We start from the raw sequence: 25342 nt of genomic DNA, 5'->3' as shown, positions 1-25342 counted from the left end.
TCACATAGGTCACTGAAATCTGGAAACTTTTCCCAGCTGTGGTCAGAGTGAGACTTGACTATGGACAAATGGCCTATGATGCTATGTTGCAGGGTTTAGAGATGAAAGTGGGGGGACCAAAAGCTAAGGAACGTGGACAGTCTCTAGAAGCTGGATAAGGAAAGGAAATAGATTCTCTCCTGGAAACTCCGAGAGGAATGCACCCCTGTTAACTCTTTGATTTTAGCCCATTGAGACCCATGTTGGACTTCTGACCTCCTGAACTGTAAGATAATAAAATCTGGGTTGGAAATTTTTCAGCGATAGAAAACTAATACGGGCATCATAAACTAATACTGAGCCAATCCTTTAAAGTTGATAAAACACCCTCTCCTATCACATGAAACCAATATGAGGGTGAAAATAAAGGGGGAAAAGGCTTAACATATTCTCATGCTTGGCACACCCATGCCCTACCCGCTACCCCTTTTGAGAGATGACTTGAGCTAAGGTTACCCATAATAGATCCAATCATATTTTCTTATGAAATGTCCCAAATAGTTCTTTCTTACTGTTTCTACATTTATAAGTGAGTATACCAAGATAGCTGTTACCTTGGGATTATTCATTCAATTCATGATTACCACTTTGCAAATTAGTGATGCAAAAAGGAAATGAGGTTTCCAGAGATAATGGAAACACAAGATTTAGCTTGGGTACTGCCATTTGGTGGCTACAGATTTGACTGCTCTTTCTCTCTGGACATCATTTTCTTCATCAAAACAGTGACAGAATTAGGAGATGACTTCAAGGTACTTATCACCCTAAGCATAGGTAAATTATTAAGTAGGCATAGAGAGCTTGAAATGTTTTCTGCTTGAATGTGGGACCAGCTCAAGAAACACTTATGCCCACATATACACACACACACAAGGATGATTTCTGAGGATCTGCTAAACTTTTTTTGAAAATTGAAAATAACCTATAAATCTCTTCATAGTATGCACTTTTAAAATCTGATGATTCCCCCCTGCAGTTGAATCTGGTAGATTATTCACATAGCTATATTCAGCAGTATTATTGCTGATGTGGGAAAATCAACATACATGCCAGACTCACTAAAAACGTAGTTGACTTAACTTGCATTTCTGCATACCTAGGCACTTCCTGTTTTGAACAATGAGAAAAAAGATAGAAGTATCTTTTTTTCTCACCCCACAAATGCCTTAAATCTGTTCTCATGAAATTTCCAGCTCTGTTACTTCTGTGAACCAGCTTGCTCAAGTTACCTAGACCATTAATACTGTTACATGGCAATAAAAGTGAGTACTCCCTCATTTGGGGGGAAAAAAATCACTAATCTGATGTTAGCTTCTATTTAACAGTAGTCAACAATTTTCCATTTTGCACAGAAAAAGATCCAAAAGATCCTGTTTATGACATATCACATCAGATCTTTCATCATTGGACCCTAAGTCCTCTATCTTCCATATCCTACCACTTTTCCTTCAGCTTTGCTTTAGTCCCAGAGAACTTCTGCTACTAAGTCTGCAATGTCTTACTGTTTCCCAGGACATCATGCTTTACTACCTCTATTTTTCTGCACATGCCGTTTCTTTTTTATGTAACATCTTTTCCTTCTTTCTCTATTTGGAACAATTCTGTTCCCTCTTCAAGACTTGGCTTGAATATCACCCCTTAAAAACTCCATTCTCTCCAGGGCCACCAGACATTCTACCTCACAGCTATTCTGTACAGAGCTCTTTTACAACATTTATCACATGGTAAAATGATTAGTATATATTTTTGACCCTTTAGCCTTTAGTAGTCTATGCATTTCTTGGGAACAGAGACCTTTGAATTATAGCACCTTTTTTCCCCCTCAGAAAGGATTTATAGCATCTCTTGATTCACCCACTTAGGTCAATGAAGGACATATTAGGCTTTCAACAAATATTTACTTAACAAACAAAGGAAATAACTTTAAAATCTACCAAGTCATTACTAGACATACTGACTCACTAGAGAAGAGAGATCACAGAAAATCTAGGAGATAATTCTCCTGCTGAGTTTCACCATCTCTGCTATTTGTTTAGTTATCAAAGGAACAGAAATTGAAAACAGACACAAAAAAGCTACGCAACCCACAAACCTACTATTACGAAAGTGTGCATTCCACATTGATGAGCTGTTACTTAACTAGAACCAAGTGACTAGGTGTAGAATAGCATAATCAACTTATTTATCCTTTTTTGATCAACTGATTTGTTATGGGATCCCAGGCAATTTAATCACACCTTTCTTTCAGCCTTGTATTCCTCTAGAACCATCAAGGAGAACACAGCACATTCCTCAAAGGCAGGTTTTTTTTTTTTTTTTTAAGATTTTATTAATTTGACACAGAAAGAAAGAGTACAAGCAGGGGGAGCAGCAGGCAGAGGGAGAAGGAGAAGCAGGCTTCCTGCTGAGCAGGGAGCTTGATGCAGGGTTGGATCCCAGGACCCTGGGATCATAACCTGAGCCGAAGGCAGACACTTTACCGACTGAGCCACCCAAGTGCCCCCCTCAAAGGCAGTTTTGAGGACTAACCAATAAAACTGTCCAAAGCTGAATGTCAGAAGGCCCCAGGTTCTGCATATAGATATGTAATGATTAGCTGAATCCTGGTGATGTTACTGTCACTCTCTGGTTCTCAATTTTCATTATATGAAAACTGATCAGTAATTCCCAAGCTTTTTTTCCCCTTTTCCATCACACCTGGGAAATCTGGCACACTCCGTCAGCTAAATTTCTCAGCCTGATAGCACTTCCTCAGTAGAGGTGGGTTTCAGGTTATTTCAGAACCACAGTGCATATACAAGGTAGGTGTATACAGGCACAGTGATAAAGTTCCCTCAGGTGATTCTATGTCTTTGAGTTGAGAACCAGGAAACTCCTTCCAGGCCATTTCAGCAAGAAAATAATCTATTATTTGATAATTCTATGAATGAGCAGTAAGAATGGCATAGAAAGGATGGTAATGTAAAGCTCAGATTAACTGCAGAATATAGTAGCTAGGTGAGAAAAGTAATTACCATTAATGGCAGACACACTGAGCAAACAGAAACAGAGATCAGCTGATGAAGATCTAGGTTGTGTCTCTTACCATCTTATCTGGGTGACCTTGGACAAGGTACTGAACTGCTTACGGTCTAAATGTTCTCATCTGTAAAATCCAGATACAAATGCTTCCCTGCAGTGAGGATTAAGTATGATCAGCTGTGTAAAGCATTCACCATGGTGCTTGGAGTATAGTGAGTATTCAGTACATGAGCACTGTCAACAATGATACGGCCAGTCTGTGCTAGATACACGTAAGTGAATAAGACATGTCCCTGTGTTTAAAGGCTAGGGTTCCACTTCTGGTTTAGAATCTCACATGCTCAGCTCTGACATGTAATCTCTTGAACTTCTGTCAATGAAACGAAGATCAGATATTTTAGTGTGTTTTGTATATACTCAATGACCCCAAAAAACTAGTTTGTATTTTAACATCTTAGTTAGAAATTCCAGAAGATCTTATGCATAGCCTTCATCAGAGATTCGTTTCAAGTCTGTGCTCAAACCCACAAAGCCCAAGCAATCTACATCATGCTGTTCTAATATCCTCAGTATTACAATAATGTAGTGAGTGTTTTCTGAATGTTAACTGTATGTCAGGCACTGCTGAAAGTAATTTACATGTATTACTATTAACTTATTTAAACCTCAAAAACACTATCATAAATACTATTATAATCATCCCTATTTTGCAAATGAAGAAACTGATGCAAAGAGAGGTGAAATTTGCTCAAGGTCACTGTGGCAAAGTAGAAGTTCAAACCCAGGAAGTCAGATCCCAGACCCTAAGTTGGGGTCTCTCTGCCATGCTGAGTAATGGTAGGATTCCTAGATGGGCTGGCAGGGAAGCTGACTTCCAGGCTTACCTGGGTTTCCTTCAATAAGCTACTTCCTAGCTGGAGCCACGGTGTCTCTGCCTAAATTAAGGGATTGGGTTAAATCTGAGGTCCTCCAGCTTCAAGAATATCAGAATTATTATACTAGTTCAAATATTGATTCTCTCTCTCTCTCCTGTCTGTGACTTTCTAATTCATACTATCCAGCGATTTGAATGACAAGGCTTAATGTCTGAGGGAATCTCCATTTTTCTCTCCTTTAAAAAAAAAATTTGGATACTTATTTTTTTTAGCTGCTGTTTTCTTTTGTTTTTCCTGGCATGTGATATGTTGGCAACACAAAGCATTGTGTATACATCTATGTGTTTGTAAATGTTTATGTTGATAGTTGCTGTTTAGGAGAAATAATAATTTATAAAACAAACACAAATGGCAAGAAAACAAAATTAGGCAGACCAGATTTCACCAACAATGGGAACTCCATGATTATATTTGTCACAGTATTTACTGTGTTATTTCCATCTGTACCACCACTGTAACATTTAATATTCCCCTTCTCCTGCTTAATTTTCCCTATAGGATATACCACCAGCTGACATGCCATAGATTTAACTTATTTATGTGTTCTCTTTCCTTATTAGAATGGAAGCCCCATACCACAGGCTAACTGAATCACTCATGTTGTGCCAACACCACCAGTAGTGCCCGCACACAAGGTACTCAGTAGGCATTGATGAATGGAATTCAATTGCTTCCCAGTAAGTACCACCTCTAGGAATCAATGGCACATCACTACTGAACTTTTGTTTCCTCACCTCACTCAATAGCGATATCCTCCTCAAACCAAGACAGAACCCCAAGAATGAGCCTCAAGTTATCCCTCTCTCTTTCCCCTGAATTATCACAACATGAATGTCTTGGTTCAAGCTCCTATCATTCATTCCTCATAGACTAATGCAAATGACACCCAGACTGAACTCCAGTCACTGAATCCTCCCCTGCTCAACACCCATCCCCCTGGTAGTATCCAGAGTGATCTTTAATTGATGCCTATCAGGTCGTGTCATCCCTGTATTCAAATCCTTCAGGGATTCTCAAGGCCTTCAGGAGAGACTGCACACTCCCTAGTAGCAAAGAAAAAGCCATTTTGATGTGACCACTGGTCATTCTTTGGTCTCATTTCCCCTCCAATTTCTTATTCTCTCGTCATATTATTATTATAATTATTATTTTTTTTTGCAGTTTTCTGATCTCTCTGTACCCATTGGATTGTTTGTCTGAAATGTCCTTAAATTCATGCTTTGCTTGGAAAATTCTACTCACGTTCAGTCCCTGTGAGAACATAACATCACCTGCTGGAAAACTGTTCTCACTTTTCAAATCACAGTAAGCCATTCTAACCTCTTTCCTTTCGTAGCACTTTACACTGAACTCCAGTAACACACCATACTGTCACTGAGTTATTTGTAAACACATCTGTCTCCATTTTGTAGACTAATGTTGAATGGAAATGCCTAGCACAGTGCCTGGCACGTAGCAGGACTTCAATAACTATGAAGGAATGAAGGAATAAACAAATATCATAAATTTCTGATCTAGAAATCTTCCTCCTCTTCACTTAAAGCACGTATATAAATGAACTCAGATCCCAAACCCTTAGCAACAAAAAGTTTAGAATTTTTCTAGTCTTACCTAAACACGTCTCGTGGCCTGTCTAGGGAATCTCTTGACTTCAAAAGTAATGGCAATGCTAAAGGCATTGCTTCCATACATATCTTCTTATGTGATCTCCAAATGAAAATGCACCTTGAGCTTAATGTATCCATGAGAATGCTGCTAGGACAGTCAAATTCTGGATGGCAGCTGGATGCACACACCTGAGCTGTATTTCCCTGATCTGCCAGAGAGGAACTGGAAGCAACAGTATCTCCACACCACCTGTGACCAGAGATGTAGAACATGGGAGATTCCAGGAGAGCAGGATGTGGGGTAGATTGTTCCCAAGGTTGCTTCAGAAGCACAGAAAGTTTTCTTTAGAATCAGGGTGTCACAACAGCTGCCTGAAGACACCACACATCCAAAATTAGGAGTGGGAACTAAGTCGAAGAATCAGTTAATCAGTGTCTGGCTTCCTGAACCACCTTAATGAAATAAAATGCCAAAATTCACAGATACACTGACACTCCTGCTGATGGCCTAAAATAGCATCAACTTCCGACTGAGCGAGCCAATTGCTAGCTATTGCACTGAACTCTTCTGACTGATGATCTATCAATAGGGTGACCTTATTTTCAAGATGAGCTCCCTTTTCCCTGCTCTTTCTCATTTCCACTTTGGCAGTGAGACTGGACTTAGCCTTTTTCTAAGGCTCACTGGACTAGAAGATGCCAGTGCAGATGGATTGATAAAAATTATAAGTCATTAATCCTACATGTGAATGAAGGCAGCACAAGATTGGGATGAAGTGTTGGGAGAAGGGGGTTTGTGGATGTAGAGATCGCTAAAATCACAAGAACCAGGTTTCAGGTTCAAGAGAGAACAGAGGAATAGAGCTGTAGACCTAAGTGCTGCTATCGTAAACAGCATTACATTCGGTACTTGTCTTACATCATCTAGACTAAGTGGCACAGCTGGGCACTATTACTCTTACGGGAGAGCCAAAACAGTGTCCCTGCAGACATCTGGTGTGGTGCAAACAGAGTGGTGGTGCACCTGGATTTCCACCCCCTGCCTCATCAGTAGTGAGATCTTTCAATCAGAGGGAATCGTATCATACCAAAAAAATCCTCCAAGAGAAGCAGGAGGAGTAATAAAACGGAATTCGTCAGAAAATCCACATGATGAGTACAGACTCTGTGGGCCCAATCTTCTACCAGAACTTTTGCAAACTGTAGTCACAGGCAGTTTATCTGAGGGTTCAGAACTGGGCTCTAGGTTCAAACTGCAACTCCCCAAATCACCAGACTCTGGGATAATTATTTAACTTCTCTTTGCTTCAGTTTCCTCATGGTTAAAGAACAGTACCTACATCATAGGGTTATAGTCAAAAAGTATGAGTAATGCATGCAAAACTTTCAGTATATAGTATGTGATGAGCATGTGCTTATCTTATTTTCAATGGGAGCATTAGTAGGAATATTTGGGATCAAGTAAGGTTAGAGAATCTTCATTGCAAGTCAAAGTCTTGACAGAGGGGCAGAGAGAGATTTAAGGATTCATAAGTCCCACTTCCTCATTTTGCTCCTTGGGCAGAGTAAGATAAGGAAGATATGGCCTCTCCTCTTTATGATCTTATGGTAAAGTAGGTGACACAGACTCATATAAACATATGAGTTTTATATATATATATGTGTGTGTGTGTGTGTGTGTGTATGTATATATGTATGTATATTACATAGCATACATAACATGTGTGTATACATATACATGATAAATCAAGGCTACAAAGTTATGAATAAAATATAATGTTAATGAGAATTAGAAAAAAATTAATTCTCACTTAGGAACTGAAGACCACATCCTAGGATAGTCTATAGTGACTCTCTACAAAACCCCTTAAAAAATTGTAAAAAGCTACATTTGCAAGCAAAGTAAATTATATATTTGGATCCTGGACTCCAGTAGGACAAAACTTTAATTTTTTATTTAATCACATCAACAATTCAAGTAAGTTAAATTCAAGGAAGCAGCAATTCCACCGTGGCCAAATTTCTGTTGCTTTGCTGTCTCCCTGGTCCCTACTGCCTGACAAAAGGACAGAGGGACAGAAAGTGGTCCATGCTTGTCTAGTCTCTGATTGGCCCCTAACTGTTCAAGAGAGATCACTAAATTTCTGAATGGTTTGGGCAAAAACTGCTGACAGGTCCTAAACTCTCTTGGTTACAATATTTGAACCAAGGCAGAAAAAGAAAGGCAATTTCAAGCAGACTATAGACAAAGAAAAATTAACCTGGTTTTCTACTACTTGCAATTCTCAGCCTGGTAGTAAGGCACTCTTTGTTCTGCTAAAAAACACTCTGTATCGATTATGCTGACACTGACAGTAAAGCTGTGTGGTGGTTAGTTTTCTTTAATTTCTTTTCTTCACATCTCAGATGAGAAAGTGGGTTATGATTCATCTTGCACAATCTGAGTCAAAATTCATTTTTGTCTCTTTTCAATTAGTTCTTCTGCATTCCACATTAAAAAGCAAGAGTAGTTTGCTCAGCAAATGAGGACACTGTGGTATGTCTTTGTGTGTTGCTTTCTCACACACAACTGAAAAACATTTTCTGTATCCTCTAATGATATTCCATTAACAAGAGAGCACCATAAAACACAACATGCTAATTCAAAGAGAGACAAATACTAACATTAAAAATTCAGAGAGCTTGATTATTACACACTAATCATAAATGGCATAAATCAAGCCAGATACTGCACTGGGAAACAATACTAACAGCTCTTAAATTTTTGATCTGTTATGGTTTAGAATGCATTTTTACTTGATCCTTACAGTATGTATATAAAATAGGAATAATGATCTTCTTTAATTGGTGAAATAAGTGAAACTCAGAAAGGTTAAGAAGTTAAATAAAATTGAGCAATTACATTTAACCTCTTAACCTTTCCGAGAGAAAACCTAAATAATGGACTTGGTTCCACCTCTTAATCCTGTCCTTGGATAAGCTGGTTTCTTTGACAAGATGATAACTCTAAACTTAAAACTGCCAAAATAAGGTTTTAAATAATGTGTACCAATATGTTCTAAAGCACACCGGACATGTAAAATGTCCACACTGGACGTGTCAAATGTCATACAGAGAAGATACAGAACTTAGACTCAGATTTCCTGACTCAAAGTCCAGAGTTTGTTTCCTGGCGCCATGTAACAAAAGATGAACTCTTCATTTTTGTAACAGTGCTGTATTATCTACACTGAAGACCACTGTCACATTGATGGTTACCAATATTAATTTCACTTACATATGCCAACTAACATTAGGGAACATTACAGACTCAGGAAAATCCTTAAACAGCAATGCTAGAGTACCCACCTCAGAAAAGAGTATTTCTTATGTCCTATAATCCTGTTTTATTTTTATTAAGTTACAATTAAAGCTACTGTAAATGCAGTGAACCTTCTCATCAACCTTAAGAAATGAGGAACAGTACTGAGCAGAGTAAAAATGGCCTGGGAAATATAATTCTTGAGCATATTTTCCAATTCTTCTGTGAAATGCTGAAGTGAGCAATGTTGTAATTTTATAAAGGACAGCTGTTTTTCTACCCACCTATGTTTTAATGATGTCTTAGAGGACAATACATGAGAAGTATTTGAGGCAAAAAACAAACAAACAAACAAACAAACAAACAAACAAAAAAACCATAAGGGGCTGAAGGATCCCTCTAAATCATGTAGTCTGATCTAATATAAAATATGAGTCCCCTGGAAACTGGGCTGGACTAGGATGTCACAGCAAGTCAACAGGATAGTGTTAGGCCCAGATTCTGGCCTCTGAATGCTTGATTTTTGGCTCCTTACACAACTACACTGCTTCTCGTGATAACATAATGACGCTGGGTGCAAAAATATTGTTTATTTTGTAAAAGTCAACTCAGTGGGTGACCTTGAGGCAATTATGTCATCATGGTGTTCCATCAATTTGTCTTCTTGTTGAATTACATCCACATTTCTCAATACTTTGAACATTACAGGGTTCATGGATGAACATTTTAAAATTAAAATATGATATTTAATTTAATGTTTCTTAAGGAGAAAAACAGCACATATTTCAACCCATAAAATCAAGTTATGGATACTATTGATATGGTTGAAGACAAAGTAGGCTAAAAGTTAATTTGAGTAAAATATTAGGTAAATAATAGTACAGATAGTTCATGTATACAGTAAAAATTATAAAGGTGGGAGGCCCCGAAGCTATATGATTTCTATGTGTCTAATTTTGCCATGATCCTAAGGCTAAATGGGAGAGAAAGGGAGACAGTGGAGGTTAATAGCCATTTTCTAGTACCTCTAGCCTACTGCATCCTTTTAGCCTCCTTCAACAAGTCACTCCTGTACAGTGTTTCTGTTTTCTCACTGAAATTTAACACATGCTGCTCACTTATAGGTAGCAGTGGAGTTGAGTCTAGGATTCAGACAGATTGAAGGTTTGATGGTTAGGGAATCAGCTGAGGTCTGAGCTCAGAGCTGTGCAATCCTATAACAAATTGGGGAGAATTTAATATAACATGACTGACATTGGAGTCAGTAAGGAAGAGAATTGGAGTAAGATCATTAATTTGGATCTACTTCTGGGTCTTCCCAGTTTACTGGCCTTGGATATTTTGTTTATTTTTCTTTAAAAGGATTCAACTGTCTTTGCTGAGAATTCAAGCCACAGATAGTGTGTTGCCAACCAGGCTACTCCCTCACAATAGGTCTCTCTTCATGTGAACTCCTGTGATATTTAATCTGGCCCAGGTCAGCTGGTAATAGTGGGAAAAGCCCCTGAACCTGGATGAAGAACAGTGTATTTTCTGCTGCCAGTCATAAAATTGGTTCACCATTAAAGCCTTTGGTGCTATAGGATTTAACAATACTTTATCTTCTTGGCCATTATGTTATGTTGTATTATTTCCCATAGTGTACACTACAATGATCGGAGTATAGTAGGCACTCAATAAATATTTGTAGATGACTGAATACATTCAATTAAAAGTATAATAGATGCCTACCAAATAGAACTCCACAGATGTTCAAACAATGGCTTTGCTGACAGTCAATTAATTAGCCCTTCTGACAAATCTAATGTCACTTCAAAGTCTGGAAGGAGATCATTATCTGTGTGTTTTAGAGAAAGTTGTGGGGAAAGAGCAGGTGAGGGGGAAGGAGGATGGTTTGGGCAGTAAAGCGAGTAGAGTTCAGAGTTATCTGTATTTGCATGTTTAAGATCAGAAAATGCATAATTAGCACCTGTAGGCTCAGGGCTCAACTCTAGCCACACAGTTCAGCACACAACCATAAACAACCTATGAATTGGAACTTTTTTTGGGTCACACAATGTGTCCTCCCGCCAGCTTATTCTCTCCCAGAATGCCAAGTCTGCTGTTAGTTATTAGACCAAAAAAAAAAAAAAAAGTTTCATTATGAAGTGGGAATCTCTTTTCTAGATTTCATTCTCTGATGAAGGGAATGATGATCTCAATGTAACTGAATGAGTGGGTGTCTGCTGTTGATATAAAGACCATATGAAACAGCCATCTGGGTGGTGGTTCACAGCCTGGAAGGGTCTAGATGAAGTGAATGACCTTTCACAGCTGGTTGCTATGGAAAACACACATAAACATGGGGTAAGGATGGTTTCTTTCAATGAAATGCCCTGCTCATCTGACCCAATTAGATTAGAATAGCAGAAAATTGAGGAGTTAAGAGATTGGCCTGGGAACCAAAGATGATGAACTCCACAGTAGGAAATCAGGTAAATGTGATCTAGAACTTAGAACATCTCAACCATGTAACCCATCAACTGACCAATTTCAGTCCTTAATTTTCATAGAAAATGCATGCAAAAGAGGTCAAGTTCAAGGGTGTCAATTTAATTTTCATTAAAGTTCAATGAATGTAGCAACCAATCTCACTCTAGACATTTAAGTGATTTAAAAAACAAACCAAAAAAAGGAGCAAGAAGTCTGAATTATAATCCATGGCTCTATCACTAACTAGTTTGCAACTTAGAAAACTCACGTGTTTCCTCATCTCTAAAATTCAGGGGATTTTCCTTCAATAGTCTCTGATTCTCTCCAGCTCTAACCTTTTATGATCCCATAAGGTGCTAAATAAATGTCTGTTAAACGAATGAAGTATTTTCCCTCTGTAGTTTACTTTACACCATGTCCTGCCACAGGGAATATCCAATGTCTACTCACAATTTTCATTTATATGTTTACTAGTTAATTAAACAAATATTAAGCATCTTCTATCAGTCAGGCCTTGTTCTAGAGGTGAAGACAGGGTCACAGCAGTGAATGAAAACAAAACTATTGCTTCAATCAGACTTTCATTCTAGTGGGGAAAATAGACATGGGATACTACAAATAAGAAATTTGATGAAGTGCGTTGGGGGAAATTGGAGGGGGAGACAAACCATGAGAGACTGTGGACTCTGAGGAACTAACTGAGGGTTTTGGAAGGGAGGGGGGTGGGAGGTTGGGGGAGCCAGGTGGTGGGTAATGCGGAGGGTACATATTGCATGGAGCACTGGGTGTGGTGCAAAAACAATGAATACTGTTACGCTAAAAAGAAATAAAAAAAAAAAAGACCAAAAAAAAAAAAAAAAAAGAAAAGAAAGAAATTTGATGAAAAGGAAAGAAAAAAAGATATTGGGAATCTCTTCATTAACTTTGTATTTAAAAATCAAGGAGCTCAGGACAGTATATGCACATAGGTCCTAATAAGTCATTGATTTTATTTTATCATTTTTAAGGGTAATGCATATTTCACTCAAGTTTGAATAAGGTGTATCCAGGAGTGGGTTCACAAAAATGTCTGGGAAACCCACTTCCTCACCTTTGTGAATAGCCCTGCCATCCCTCTTCCCACCAGCAGAGACTAGTTTCTATTCTTTATTCAGAAAGGAACTTTTGGCCCTAGAGTTTAAAACACTTTCAGCTGTATGACCTTGAATGAGTCATTTGGACTTCAGTTTTCTGGAAAATGAAACATTGTTGTAGATAGTTTCTATGATTAAATTCTTTATGACACTGTAAGTCTAGGTTCCCAAATCAATGCTTAAAAACACACTATATAGCCAAATTAATTAAAAATTAACGTGTGCTAAGATGGAACACATAAATGCTTAGGATTATTTATTTAGTGCTGTAAACATATACTGCCCCAAGCAAACACCTTACCAGAAATCACCACCACAATAGGAAATATATCTCATATGTCTCATTAACTAGAAAACATTCTATTCCCACGACCCACAGATACCTTAAAGAAAGAGCTGGAAAGAAACAAAACCGAGAAATCCATTTTTTCCCAGATCAATATAAACTTTTCTCTAAGCTACTCATTTTCTAATTTTTCTTCCATTGTGGTTTTTGGGGTTTTTAATTAATTAGGTCATTTTTTTTTTTTCTGGGGAAATAAGATGCTTAAGGCCTCAGGTTCCATCCGTACTCAAGGCAACTATCCACCTGGAGTCATTTCCCAGTTTGTAATTGACAGGAACACTTCAGAAGTTATTTTCTTGACACAAAATAATAACAACAAAGAAAAACAAATTACCTAGCACCTCTCAGTTGAGACCCCCTAAGCACTTTTCAAACCAGACACACTGTTCCTTGTACTGATGAAAAAGCTAAAGCACAGAGCATGTTCACTGACTGGCCTCCCAGTTTATGACTATCTAGCAACCCCACAGGAAGAGTGTGATGGGGGAGAAAGAGAACAAGATCTGGAGGAGGAGGCCTGGGCCTCACTGCAATGCTGCTGCTTTGGGGAGCTGTGCTTCTGGGATCTCTGACTTGTAGGGATGGGTGGTGGCCCTGGAGAATGGGAGTCCCTTCATTACTCAGATCCTGTGTGTCCTCATGTGTCAAATGGGGAAAAAATACTGTATTTTGGAGGGCTGCTATCTAGCTCATATGATATTACAAGTATGAAAGTGCTTTACAAAACACTATCTAGATGTCAGTTGTAATCACCTCATAGAAATGACAATCTGGGGGCAGAATAAGAAATTGGATGCAGGAGGCTGATCCCTGGGCCAGTTTAGATGCCCACGTCACTGAACATCAGAGTAGGACAGTACTTTCCAAATCCAATCTCATCAGCCATGGGACTCTTGAACACCTATCATCACTTTCTCCGTGGGGGGCTATAGGGCTTGGACCTAGACCCTTCCAAGAACTTGTCTCTGTCTGCTCAAAATGTTAATTCATTATACTGAAGGCAAATTCGCTGGCTTCCCCACACTTGTCTTGCTTTTGTTGCTAACTTGGGAGGTGTGGTTATCAAATTTAATTCTTTTGCGCATGGCAGTCTTCCTGTGGCACCAGGGCTCCAGGTTTCTCTCCTCCACACCTTCAACCGTACCTCAAAGAGTGGTTTGCAGCTCCCTAAGCATCATTGTCCAAGTTGCCCACGCATGCTCACCTATCAACGGGTCTTAAATAGTATCGATAAACGGACTACCAATCCTTCCTGACGGGGGCACTCTGTTTCTACTCAGGGACATTCACTAGACCTCCATGTTGCTCTCAACTGAGAAGATACATAGCACCAAGCATGGTGAGTTAGCTTTATTAATGAAAGAATAACAGCACATGCCAACCCATGCCTTTCTTCTCTTGAGGCATAATTACCACATGCCAGGCTCCCACTGCCTCCTATGTTCCACTTCTGTCCCACTATCCTAGTTCCCCCAGAACAAACTTCTGGCTTTATGAAAATTTCCCAATATACCCCAATAACAATAGTCAGAGAGAAACAACAACAACAAAAATTCTTAGACAAATGCCAAGTTCTGTGAAGAGAATTTACCTAGTACTGCTCTAAAGGCATAGGGATTCTTCAAATAGCTCCCTAAACAATTTTGAGACTCACACACTTCAGTTTTTTTAAAAGAAGGAATAAGACAACACTATGTAAGCAATGCCAAGATAATTACAGCTTTGTGTTTAAAAATAAGCTGGTAGATATTTTCATTCTATCCTCAGATATATTACAGTTCTCATTTCCACAATACTATATTCCAATAGTCTTATTTTAGGTATTAGGGTCTGCACAGCCAGAACACCATTATTTTGGGGGAGAACTATGGATATAGGGATAGACATGGACCTTCTCTTACACAAACATATTTTGTCTTTCAAAATGAATGAAAGCACAATACTTAGAGGCTCAGGTATGTCAACCAAATAGGGAAAACTTTTGGATTAATTCAAAAGATGTGGCAAAAATATCTAGAGACACACTTGACCTTCTATTACATTTCCCCCCTCATATCTGTCAGAAAAATATAAGCTCCAATCAGGACAACTAGCCCTGTAAGCTCCCGAATATTCTGGCAATGGTACCTTTCTCCCCATTCATCTTAACAGCTAATTTTAAAATTCTCCCTCTCATTTTAAGTTCTGCAGTTTCCCCTAACCTAAAATAATTCATAGTTCATCACCTCTTGTTCTTTCTATATCTCTATCCTTGGAACTGAGAATCTCCTTTAGTATAGACACACTTTCCTAGTTGCCCAGGGAAACAGGGTGCTTAGATTTGGGCCAAAGGCCCACTGCCTGGTTACTGAAACCCATGAGAATTTTCTACCTCCAATTTTCTTGTATGTTTCCTTTCTTCTCCCTACAGGGTAGTGTTTTGAGGCCCATTCAAGGACCCTATTACCCATGGAGAAAATACTTAAGAATCTTCTATAGTCCAATCACATAAGCCAAAACAGATGGAAAATGTTCAGAGCACAAGAGAATTTTGTCTTTCCTTTAAAGATACGGACTTACCCATCTGCTGCACTATGGGTTCATTCCTTGTGGTATTTATCTAATACTGCAATGCAACAATCCCTGATTTTGATGAAGATGGAAGAGGGAGAGCATAGAACACTAAAACTAACACCATTTTAGAAGAAACCATTAAAAATAAATAACCAGATGAGACTCAGTTGAAGGTTCCTGCTTGTAATATTTATTGGGAACTGACTTAAGAAAATGAGATGTGCTGTAATTATCAGCAATTTGCCTTCTGCAAGGTCAACAGAAGGTCTGGTCAGCTAACACTATTGATAGGAAGGTATTGGGTGTGCTGTGTTAAAGTATGTATCTGAGCCATGGCAAAAAGCTCACGCTCAGTGCCCCATCAGTTAATTTAGGTTTTATACACAGTTAAAATATATTGCCAGAGACACTGACGTTCCAGCTACGCAACTTATGGCCCTGGGCACAGATGGTCTCTCACTTGAACATCATGACATCAGGAGGGAAAGCATGACAAGAGGCAGGATAGTCAGCTATTGACAAGGTGCAGGAACAACATACACCGTTCTATAATGGTAATGAATCAGCATGGACTTGAGATGAGAAGAATGAGTCCACACGCTGAAGCTTATTAACTATGTAACCTTGAACAAGTCATTCAGCCTCTCTGAATCTGTTTCCTCACCTAAAAATGAAGACATCATCACCAGACCTGTCATTCAAACTATGAATAGAGCTTTAGATCGGTATCAGCTCCTATCATCACCATTCTAATGACTATCATCTCATCAGGTATGTGTCCAGTACAAAACAAGGAAACACACACAAGAGAGGGAAATGTCAAAGATCCATTGTAATCATTAAAAGATTCTGGTTTAGAAGGCACAGGAATCTAACTCGCTCTACTTTTCCCACCCAAGAAAGGAGTCTTAAAATAATTCATTTGTGAGGCTTCAATACGTTTTTGAGGAAGAAGGGTGTCCTGGGTAGCTGTGTAGTAATGGCATCTCTAGCTGTTTTAAAGATTTATTTATTTATCTGACAGACAGAGATCACAAGTCGGCAGATAGGCAGTCAGAGAGACAGAGGAAGGCAAGCAGGTTCCCCGCTGAGCAGAGAGCCTGATGCAGGGCTTGATCTCAGGACCCTGAGATGATGACCTGAGCCGAAGGCAGAGGCTTTAATCTACTGAGCCACCCAGGCGTCCCGGCATCTCTAACTGTTTTAATCTAAAGTGATTCAGCCCTCCCCACAATATCTATATCTGTATTGGTATCTTTATGTGTAGATTTACCGATCAATCTGTCATCTATCTAGACTGTTTCAAAGTAAGTTGCAGATATCATGACACATCTCCTCAAGTACTTCAGTACATTGCTCCTAAAAACAAGGATATCATTTTGTATAACCACAATGTATAACCACAATACCATACTCAAGAAATTAACATTGATGTATTATCGAATATATAGCTCATATTCAAATTTCTCTAACCTTGCCCCAAATATTTAATAGGGGTTTTTTTTTTTTTTTCAACCAGAATCCAATCAGGACTCCTGCCTTCTTCTCCAATTTTGTTTCCCAAAATTTGTTCCTTCCCACATTGGTGATTCACTTTAATGATTTTATTCTATATCATGTTAAAATTTCCCTTGTCAGAAATGACATCACTTCCTGACCTTCATTCCTCTTCCAAATCTCTACTAGCGACTTTTAAAGACTTAACTCAAAGGCTAACCATTCCATAAACATATTTCTATTCCTGCCTGGGAATGTCTATTCTCCTTTTTCTGAATTCTCGACAAAATTTGGCTGAAATTTGATTAAGTCACTTGTCACTTCCAGTCTTGTGTTAGGATTAAAGATCATCACTCTGTATATATTCTCTATTAGACTATAGGAATCTTCAAGGTAAGATCCATGTCTAGCCAAATGCCTCCAACACTTAGCAGAGAAGTTTGTACATTATAGGCACTTAGATATTTTCCACCTAAAGTAAATTTTCCTTAAATAATCCTGGTCTCAACTCATACTTCGTTCATTCTATCTACTCCAAAGAGAATATCTTCTTGTATTTTCTGTGTATCCAAAGCTGATCTCCTCCATAAAAGGTTTCCTAATTATCTAGCTTAAACTTTTGGAGATGACAGATATGTTTACTACCTGGATTGTGGTGACAGCAATACAAATGTATATACATCTCTAAACCCACCAAGTTATGGACACTGATTATACGCATATGTTTTTTTTTTTTTAATACGCATATGTTTTTCGTATATCTCAATAAAGCTGGGGAAAAAGTTTTTAGAAGAAAAAAAAGTATAGAACGAAGTCTGGATTCTAATCAAGTCCTACAATTTATTAGCTGTTGATGCTGGGCACATTACCTAACATTTCAGTGCTTCAATTTCCTAATATGGAAATAATAATAGCTTTTATAGGATTATACATTTTCTATAAGGATGAAATAGATTAATTCCTATAAAGTACATAGAATACTGATGCCACATTGTAAGTACTCAATAAACATTAATCATTATTCCACAATCTCTCTCATGGTTCATAATCCTTATTTGGCAATTATTTTACCAATTGGTGACATATGTTCTATTTTTGTGATGAACTTAGGTTTAAATCAGGTATTTTTAATGGATTTCTAATAGGCATATCTTAATTTCTTAAAGCATGGGATAACTTTGATTTTTGAGGATATTCTATATGCCAAGAACTTGGCTAAGTGCTTTCTATAAATATTTCACTTTCACAAATATTTCAGACTCAAAATAACAGTATGAACTAGCGGTTATTTCCATACTATCGATAAATCAAAAACAAAAACAAAGATTGAGAGAGCGTAACCAAATTGTTCAAGTTGTTTAAGCTAGTAACTATTAGAGCTAGGATAGTTCTTGAAGGCAAAGATAACATTTAATTTATATTTGTTTCCCAGAAGGCTTAATACATATTCATCAACACAATTACTATCCATGTTCAATTTTCTTTATTGCTATGTATTTAGTTGCTATGATATTTGAGGCATATATACTTGTTACATTAGTTTGCTATTTATTTATTTATTTACTTACTTACTTATTTTTTAAAGTTTTTATTTATTTATTTGACAGAGAGATAGCACAAGTAAGCAGAGCGGCAGGCAAAGGGAGAGAAAGAAGCAGGCTCTCTGCTGAGCAGGGAGCCCGATTTGGGACTCGATCCCAGGACCCTGGAATCATGACTTGAGCCGAAGGCAGCTGCTTAACCAACTGAGACACCCAGGAGCTCCGCTTTTTATTTTTAATATGCTTTAGTACTGTCACCTTATTTTTTGCTTTTAACATGCTCTTTTAAAAAGTTTACCTAAGATTCCAATATAAAACTTTCCCCCACATCAATAACAAGAGCATGGTACACTTTTAGTATATTTTAATAGAACTAGAGACTTTAAAAAAAATATTCTCCATGTATTCGTCCTACCAATTTGTGTTTAGCTTTGAGCTTTGTTGTATTTTGTTGGAGAAATGCTGTTCCTACGGAAACTTACTAATGTTGAAAGAAATTCTAGAAAGCATTTGCTCCACACTTCTGATTTACTAAGGTGGGAAATGGGGCTCAAGCAGATGGGGAAAATTTCACTATTGCTTAGCCAATCAAGGGCACAGGAAGGGTCAGAACCAGAATTCTTTATTTCCACCATTGACTTACACCTATATACAAATCAGTGCCATGTTTTTCATATCCTATACCATTCCATTTATGGTGTGGCTTTGGACCGGTGCCTTCAGTTCACCTTTTATTACACATTCCCAAATAGGGAGCAAGGGGAAGACATGAAAATAGTAAAGGTCTGAAGAAGTTCATTTTCGCTTTTGTTTCCCTTGCCTTTGGAGAGATATCTTGAAAGAAGTTGCTGTGGGTGATATCGAAGAGGTTACTGCCTATGTTCTCCTCTAGGGTTCTGATGGATTCCTGTCTCACGTTGAGGTCTTTTATCCATTTCGAGTTTATCTTTGTATACGGTGTAAGAGAATGGTCGAGTTTCATTCTTCTACACATAGCTGTCCAGTTTTCCCAGCACCATTTATTGAAGAGACTGTCTTTTTTCCACTGGATATTTTTTCCTGTTTTGTCGAAGATTATTTGACCATAGAGTTGAGGGTCCATATCTGGGCTCTCTACTCTGTTCCACTTGTCTATGTTTCTGTTTTTATGCCAGTACCATGCTGTTTTGGTGATCACAGCTTTGTAGTAAAGCTTGAAATCAGGTAACGTGATGCCGCCAGTTTTATTTTTGTTTTTCAACATTTCCTTAGCGATTCGGGGTCTCTTCTGATTCCATACAAATTTTAGGATTATTTGCTCCAGCTCTTTGAAAAATACCAGTGGAATTTTGATCGGTATGGCATTAAAAGTATAGATTGCTCTAGGCAATATAGACGATATGTCTCCAAAGGCAAAGGAAACAAAAGCAAAAATGAACTTTTGGGACTTCATCAAGATCAAAAGCTTCTGCACAGCAAAGGAAACAGTCAACAAAACAAAGAGGCAACCCACGGAATGGGAGAAGATATTTGCAAATGACAGTACAGACAAAAGGTTGATATCCAGGATCTATAAAGAACTCCTCAAACTCAACACACACAAAACAGATAATCATATCAAAAAATGGGCAGAAGATATGAACAGACACTTCTCCAATGAAGACATACAAATGGCTACCAGACACATGAAAAAATGTTCATCATCACTAGCCATCATGGAGATTCAAATTAAAACCACATTGAGATACCACCTTACACCAGTTAGAATGGCCAAAATTAGCAAGACAGGAAACAACATGTGTTGGAGAGGATGTGGAGAAAGGGGAACCCTCTTACACTGTTGGTGGGAATGCAAGTTGGTGCAGCCACTTTGGAGAACAGTGTGGAGTTTCCTCAAGAAATTAAAAATAGAGCTTCCCTATGACCCTGCAATTGCACTCCTGGGTATTTACCCCAAAGATACAGATGTAGTGAAAAGAAGGGCCATCTGTACCCCAATGTTTATAGCAGCAATGGCCACGGTCGCCAAACTGTGGAAAGAACCAAGATGACCTTCAACGGACAAATGGATAAGGAAGATGTGGTCCATATACACTATGGAGTATTATGCCTCCATCAGAAAGGATGAATACTCAACTTTTGTAGCAACATGGACAGGACTGGAAGAGATTATGCTGAGTGAAATAAGTCAAGCAGAGAGAGTCAATTATCATATGGTTTCACTTATTTGTGGAGCATAACAAATAACATGGAGGACAAGGGGAGATGGAGAGGAGAAGGGAGTTGAGGGAAATTGGAAGGGGAGGTGAACCATGGGAGACTATGGACTCTAAAAAAACAACCTGAGGGTTTTGAAGGGGTGGGGGGGTGGGAGGTGGGGGGAACCAGGTGGTGGGGATTAGAGAGGGCACGGATTGCATGGAGCACTGGGTGTGGTGCAAAAACAATGAATACTGTTACGCTGAAAAGAAATAAAAAATTTAAAAAAAAAAAACATAAAAAAAATGTCTGAAGAAGTGAAAACCTGTGTAATGTTTCCGCCTCTGTGCCTTTGCTTCTGCTCCCTCCACAAATGAAATCTCCTTTCCCTACATGTCCTTAAAGTGACACTACTCAAACTATGGTCCCTGGGTGGGGATCTAAGAAATGTTTGTCACCCTCCATTGAGACAGAGTACAAAAACAGAGAGGGAGTATTTAGGAAAGAATGTAACACTTTAATAGGGTAATTGATTCTTATTCAATCTCATAGTGGTAAAACGTGTTCTTCCATTTTGTATTCTCTTTATTTCACTTTCTTAGTAATTAATTTTAATTGTGTTCTATACAAATACTGGCCTCCAACAGACTGGGGAGGAAATAGTTTCCATCATAGAAAATTTGGGAGGCACTAATATAAAAGGCCTAGGTTTAGGTACCACCAGTTTCTTTATAAGGCATTCCTGACGCTCCTGATGAATAGACAGAGCTTTTAAATTTTATATCTCACATAAGCCTCTCTTATGCCTCTTACAGCTTTCTACCAAGATTAGTAATTACTCATGTGTTTTTCTTATCTCTTCTGAATAATTACAACCTCCCTGAGGACAGGTTATGTGTCCGTAGCACCTTGGAAATTGCATATGGTTCATCAATCCACATTACCCTCATGGACTGGATGGAATAACCGTTCATAATTATTCACAGATTTGGAGAAGGGAGAAGGTTGAAAATAAAACAAAACAAAACACAACAGGAACATCTTTTCCTAAACTCGCATAGGGAAATAATTGAGAGTGTAGAATTTAGACACCATCCACTTCCACATTTTGTTTATAAATATTTAGACGAGTGAGGAACCTGAACACATACAGAAACCCTATTTCTGCCTAAGGAGAAGCTTAGAAGTTGTCAAAAATTCACTTTAAAATCAAATTTGTATCTCAAGAAACTGCACAGTAGTATCCTTGCACTTTCAGTATGCGCTAAACAGATATCCCATTTATGGCAGTCTCACAAAACCATTTCCAGAACACTCCGTTGTGCGCAGAAGCACACCAACTCCAATGCATCCATACTCGAATCCTTTACCCGTGGAACTGATAATGCTCCTAATTAATAATTAAGAAAACCAGAAGGCATTTACTTCAGGAGTCAGCTCTAGCCTGCACTCACCAAAGTATTCATCAGCAGGTGGATTTTCCATGTCATACAGCATCTTCTTGGTCAGGTGTTCAAGTTCATCTTCAGGACGGAACGAAGGGGGAACAGCTGGAGGCCCCATGGAACCTGTTTGTCCACCCTAAAAGGCAGAGGACACATAGTTCTTTACATACAATCAAGACGATCAGATAGTATTTGCATTGTAGACAAAAAGTACTGGACGTGGCTATTAAGAGATTTGGGTTTAACAATCAGTTTCATCGGTTCTTCAGTGTCTGACCTGGGACACACCATTTTACAGGATCCACTTGTCTTATCCAGATGAGTTATCCACTGGGCTTTGGAAATCCATGTGTACAACAGTAGGGCTTCATTTCATTCAACAGTTGCTAAGTAGTCAGTGCATACCAGTTGTATATTTATAAAAACAATATACACAGAGGTCCCCCTCCCACTTATGGAGTTTACGGTCAAGGGAGAGATTCATGTTCATCAATAATTAAATATAAAGCAATTACAGAACGTGCACAACTAGGGTACATAAAGGGACCTCTCCTGTAGCCTGAAAGGAAGAATTCTAGAGGAGAGGCCAGGACAGAGTAGGACTCACTCAGCTAATGGGCAAGAAACTTACATGTAGAAGTTTTTCACATTCAGGTGAGAAAAAGGCCAGGTAGTAGAAGGAGCTCCTCACAGCTGAATATTTGTGTACCACATATACAGCTTGAGAGAGGATATGAGATGGGTCTAATGGGGGTACAGGGGTGCAGAAAGTGAATGACCCCGTGTTCCATTTAAGGAGGTTGAGAAGTTTCTCCCCTTAGTACTATAAACAGCCTTGTACCAAATGGGGAGGGTACATCAGTAGCACTGATCCTGGGTTGGTGTTTAAAGAGGTGGATGACCAAGAATTAGAGCCACATCACGATATTAAGTGTCAGGGGAAAGATTACTTGAGATGTTCAACCTAAAATTCAAAGGAGGTGGAGAAAGAAGGAAGGCCAGATGCCAGACGTAAGATTTTGCAGTATGTAAACAAGTGGGAATTTAAAATTCTATTTCCCTTTGCCTATATTATAACTTTGGCCATTTCTAATATCACACCCCAGCATCTTTAATCAAAGTGTTTGTAACAAAAACTTACGAAAAGTTAAGAAATAGTGACATCCCAATAGCTGATGGGGAGAGCTGAGACTCTGAGAATGTTCTTCCCTTGATGTTTATGCATTCTTAAGAGTCTCTCCTTTCATTAAGAGTTTACAAGAATCAGTTCAACAGAACCTGAAGCTGCACATTCATTCACCTGTTATCCTCACTACAGCAAATGTGTTCTTGGATGTGAAAATCCTGTAAGGTATAAATCCCTGTACAAATGTTTCTTCCTTACTATGAACACTTATTTCAACCAGTCCAAAATAATACTAATTATTTGTGTGATGTCTGAGGCATAAAATGCCTTCTAAACATATGTGAAGTTGTTAATTGGCACCTACCTGGGACTCTTCTCTGGTTATTTTCCAATTTTTTAGGTTTTTAAAAAAATGGATAGAAAGTAGGAATACAGACATACAGACGGCCAAAAAGGCTAAGAATTTTTTATGTTGGTTACTAATTAACCCTGGGATTTTATTTCATTGTTGGACAATTTGGATTGGAGAATGGACAGCAGTGAGCAAACTATGACATGTGGCCAGTGACAAAGACTAAAAGTAGAGCTGTAGGCCAGAATCTCTTATTCATTGTGAGATAAGGAAACCTGACACCCAAAAAGATCAGGGCAAGGCTAGTTATGATAAACCCAGCATAGGGGCCCATCCCAGACTCACTTATTCAGTAAACATTGTTACATGGAAGGCCTTCTCTAAAGTACAAGTAACATTTGAACATTGGACGAGTGATTTGCTAGTATTATTAAACTTTCAATGGCACAGATGTTATCTGCTTCTAGGAAAATTTTGCTGAAATCATAAAATTATATGACCAAGCCCAGTCACGGGAACTTTATTTGGAAAAAAAAAGGAACCAAACGTAACAGTGTAACTATCTGTCCATGGGTAAAGAGGTCACTTAAATGGAGAATGACAGATACATACAATAGAATGTGAACAGGTTTTTAAGAGAACACTGTAAGTTTACCACTGCAAGTACGAAAAAGATGGCGTAGCCATGCTATCAAAGAACAGATCCAGTGATAGGATAGGAAATCTAAATGATGGCCCCATTTTTGAAAAATAAGTAGAGTTTAATTATCTATCGTTCAATATACAGGTAAGGAAGAAAGTCTGAAAGGACACGTACTCCTATGTTAACGGGAGGTTTTGTTGGGTTTGGAATCCTGAAAGCCTTTTAATTTCTAAGTTTGTGTTTCTTTTACAGTATTTAATTTGACTTCTACAATCCCTGAAATATAACTTTTCAAATGCAATGAATTCAAGTGACAAAGGCAGTATGGGTACTAGCAAAGCCCTGGAATGGGCTAACTCAGGTCAAGGCAGAGCTCTAGGAGGAGCAAAAGGCCAAAGGTGGGACACAGTTGGGTGGAAGTGGGGAAAAATGCAAGTGGTTCTGTTTAAGGCTGAAGAGGTGAGAGAAAGGAAGGGCCGGCTGGTGACTGCCATGCCATCCGGGGCTTAGGTCTTCTCTATGGGCCAGGGGCTCTAGGCCCTGTGTGAGACCACAGGAAACTCTGAAAATCTGATGTGCTTGACTCCCTTTTGGCAGAGACTGGCATTCACAAAAACGCACATCAAATTTACTGACATTTTCAGAAAGCTCACAGGCTACAGAGACATATCTAAAGACCCTCAGGGAAGAACGCCCAGGCAACAGAAATCTCAATGGGGATTTTCAGCAGGGAGGTGAGCTCAATAGATTAGAAAGTTGTCTTTGGAGTGATGGGAGCGCCATGAGACTGGAACCAGGTGGGAAGCTTATCCTAAAACATTTGTGACCAGAGAGTGAAGGGGCATACTGTGCGGTAGTGGCAAGATAGCTGGAGACAGAGGTTTAACTCTGGCAATGGCTTGGAGTCCTTGTGGGAGCTAGTGAACTCTTTGTCACTTTCGGTTTCCTTCTATAAGATGGGCTTGTCCACGCTACCTCAGTTGCTGTAAGGATCAAAATCAGAGAGTTTGTGGGGTGCCTGAGTGGCTCAGTGGGTTACGTGCCTGACTCTTCATTTCAGCTCAGATCACAATCTCAGGGTCTTGAGATCAAGCCCCATGTGGGGCTCCATGCTCTGTGGGAAGTCTGCATTGTGGCTCTTTCTCTCCCTCCC

The 25342-nt window shown here is 38.7% G+C and overlaps 1 protein-coding gene across 2 annotated transcripts in view; it reads right to left on the bottom strand.

The window, feature by feature from the left end:
- Positions 1-25342, bottom strand: part of LPP (LIM domain containing preferred translocation partner in lipoma) — a 659735-nt gene that overhangs the window by 143371 nt on the left and 491022 nt on the right. For both annotated transcript variants that reach the window (XM_080814680.1, XM_080814681.1), the window contains exon 8: positions 22078-22204. In XM_080814680.1, coding sequence (XP_080670806.1) covers positions 22078-22204 — 127 coding nt within the window. The remainder of the gene's footprint in view (positions 1-22077; positions 22205-25342) is intronic.

This window comes from Martes martes (genome assembly GCF_963455335.1).
Source record: "Martes martes genome assembly, chromosome: 1".
Classification (NCBI taxonomy): Eukaryota; Metazoa; Chordata; class Mammalia; order Carnivora; family Mustelidae; genus Martes; species Martes martes.
Note: the sequence above shows the minus strand (reverse complement) of the source record. Positions and strands in the feature narration are given on the sequence as shown.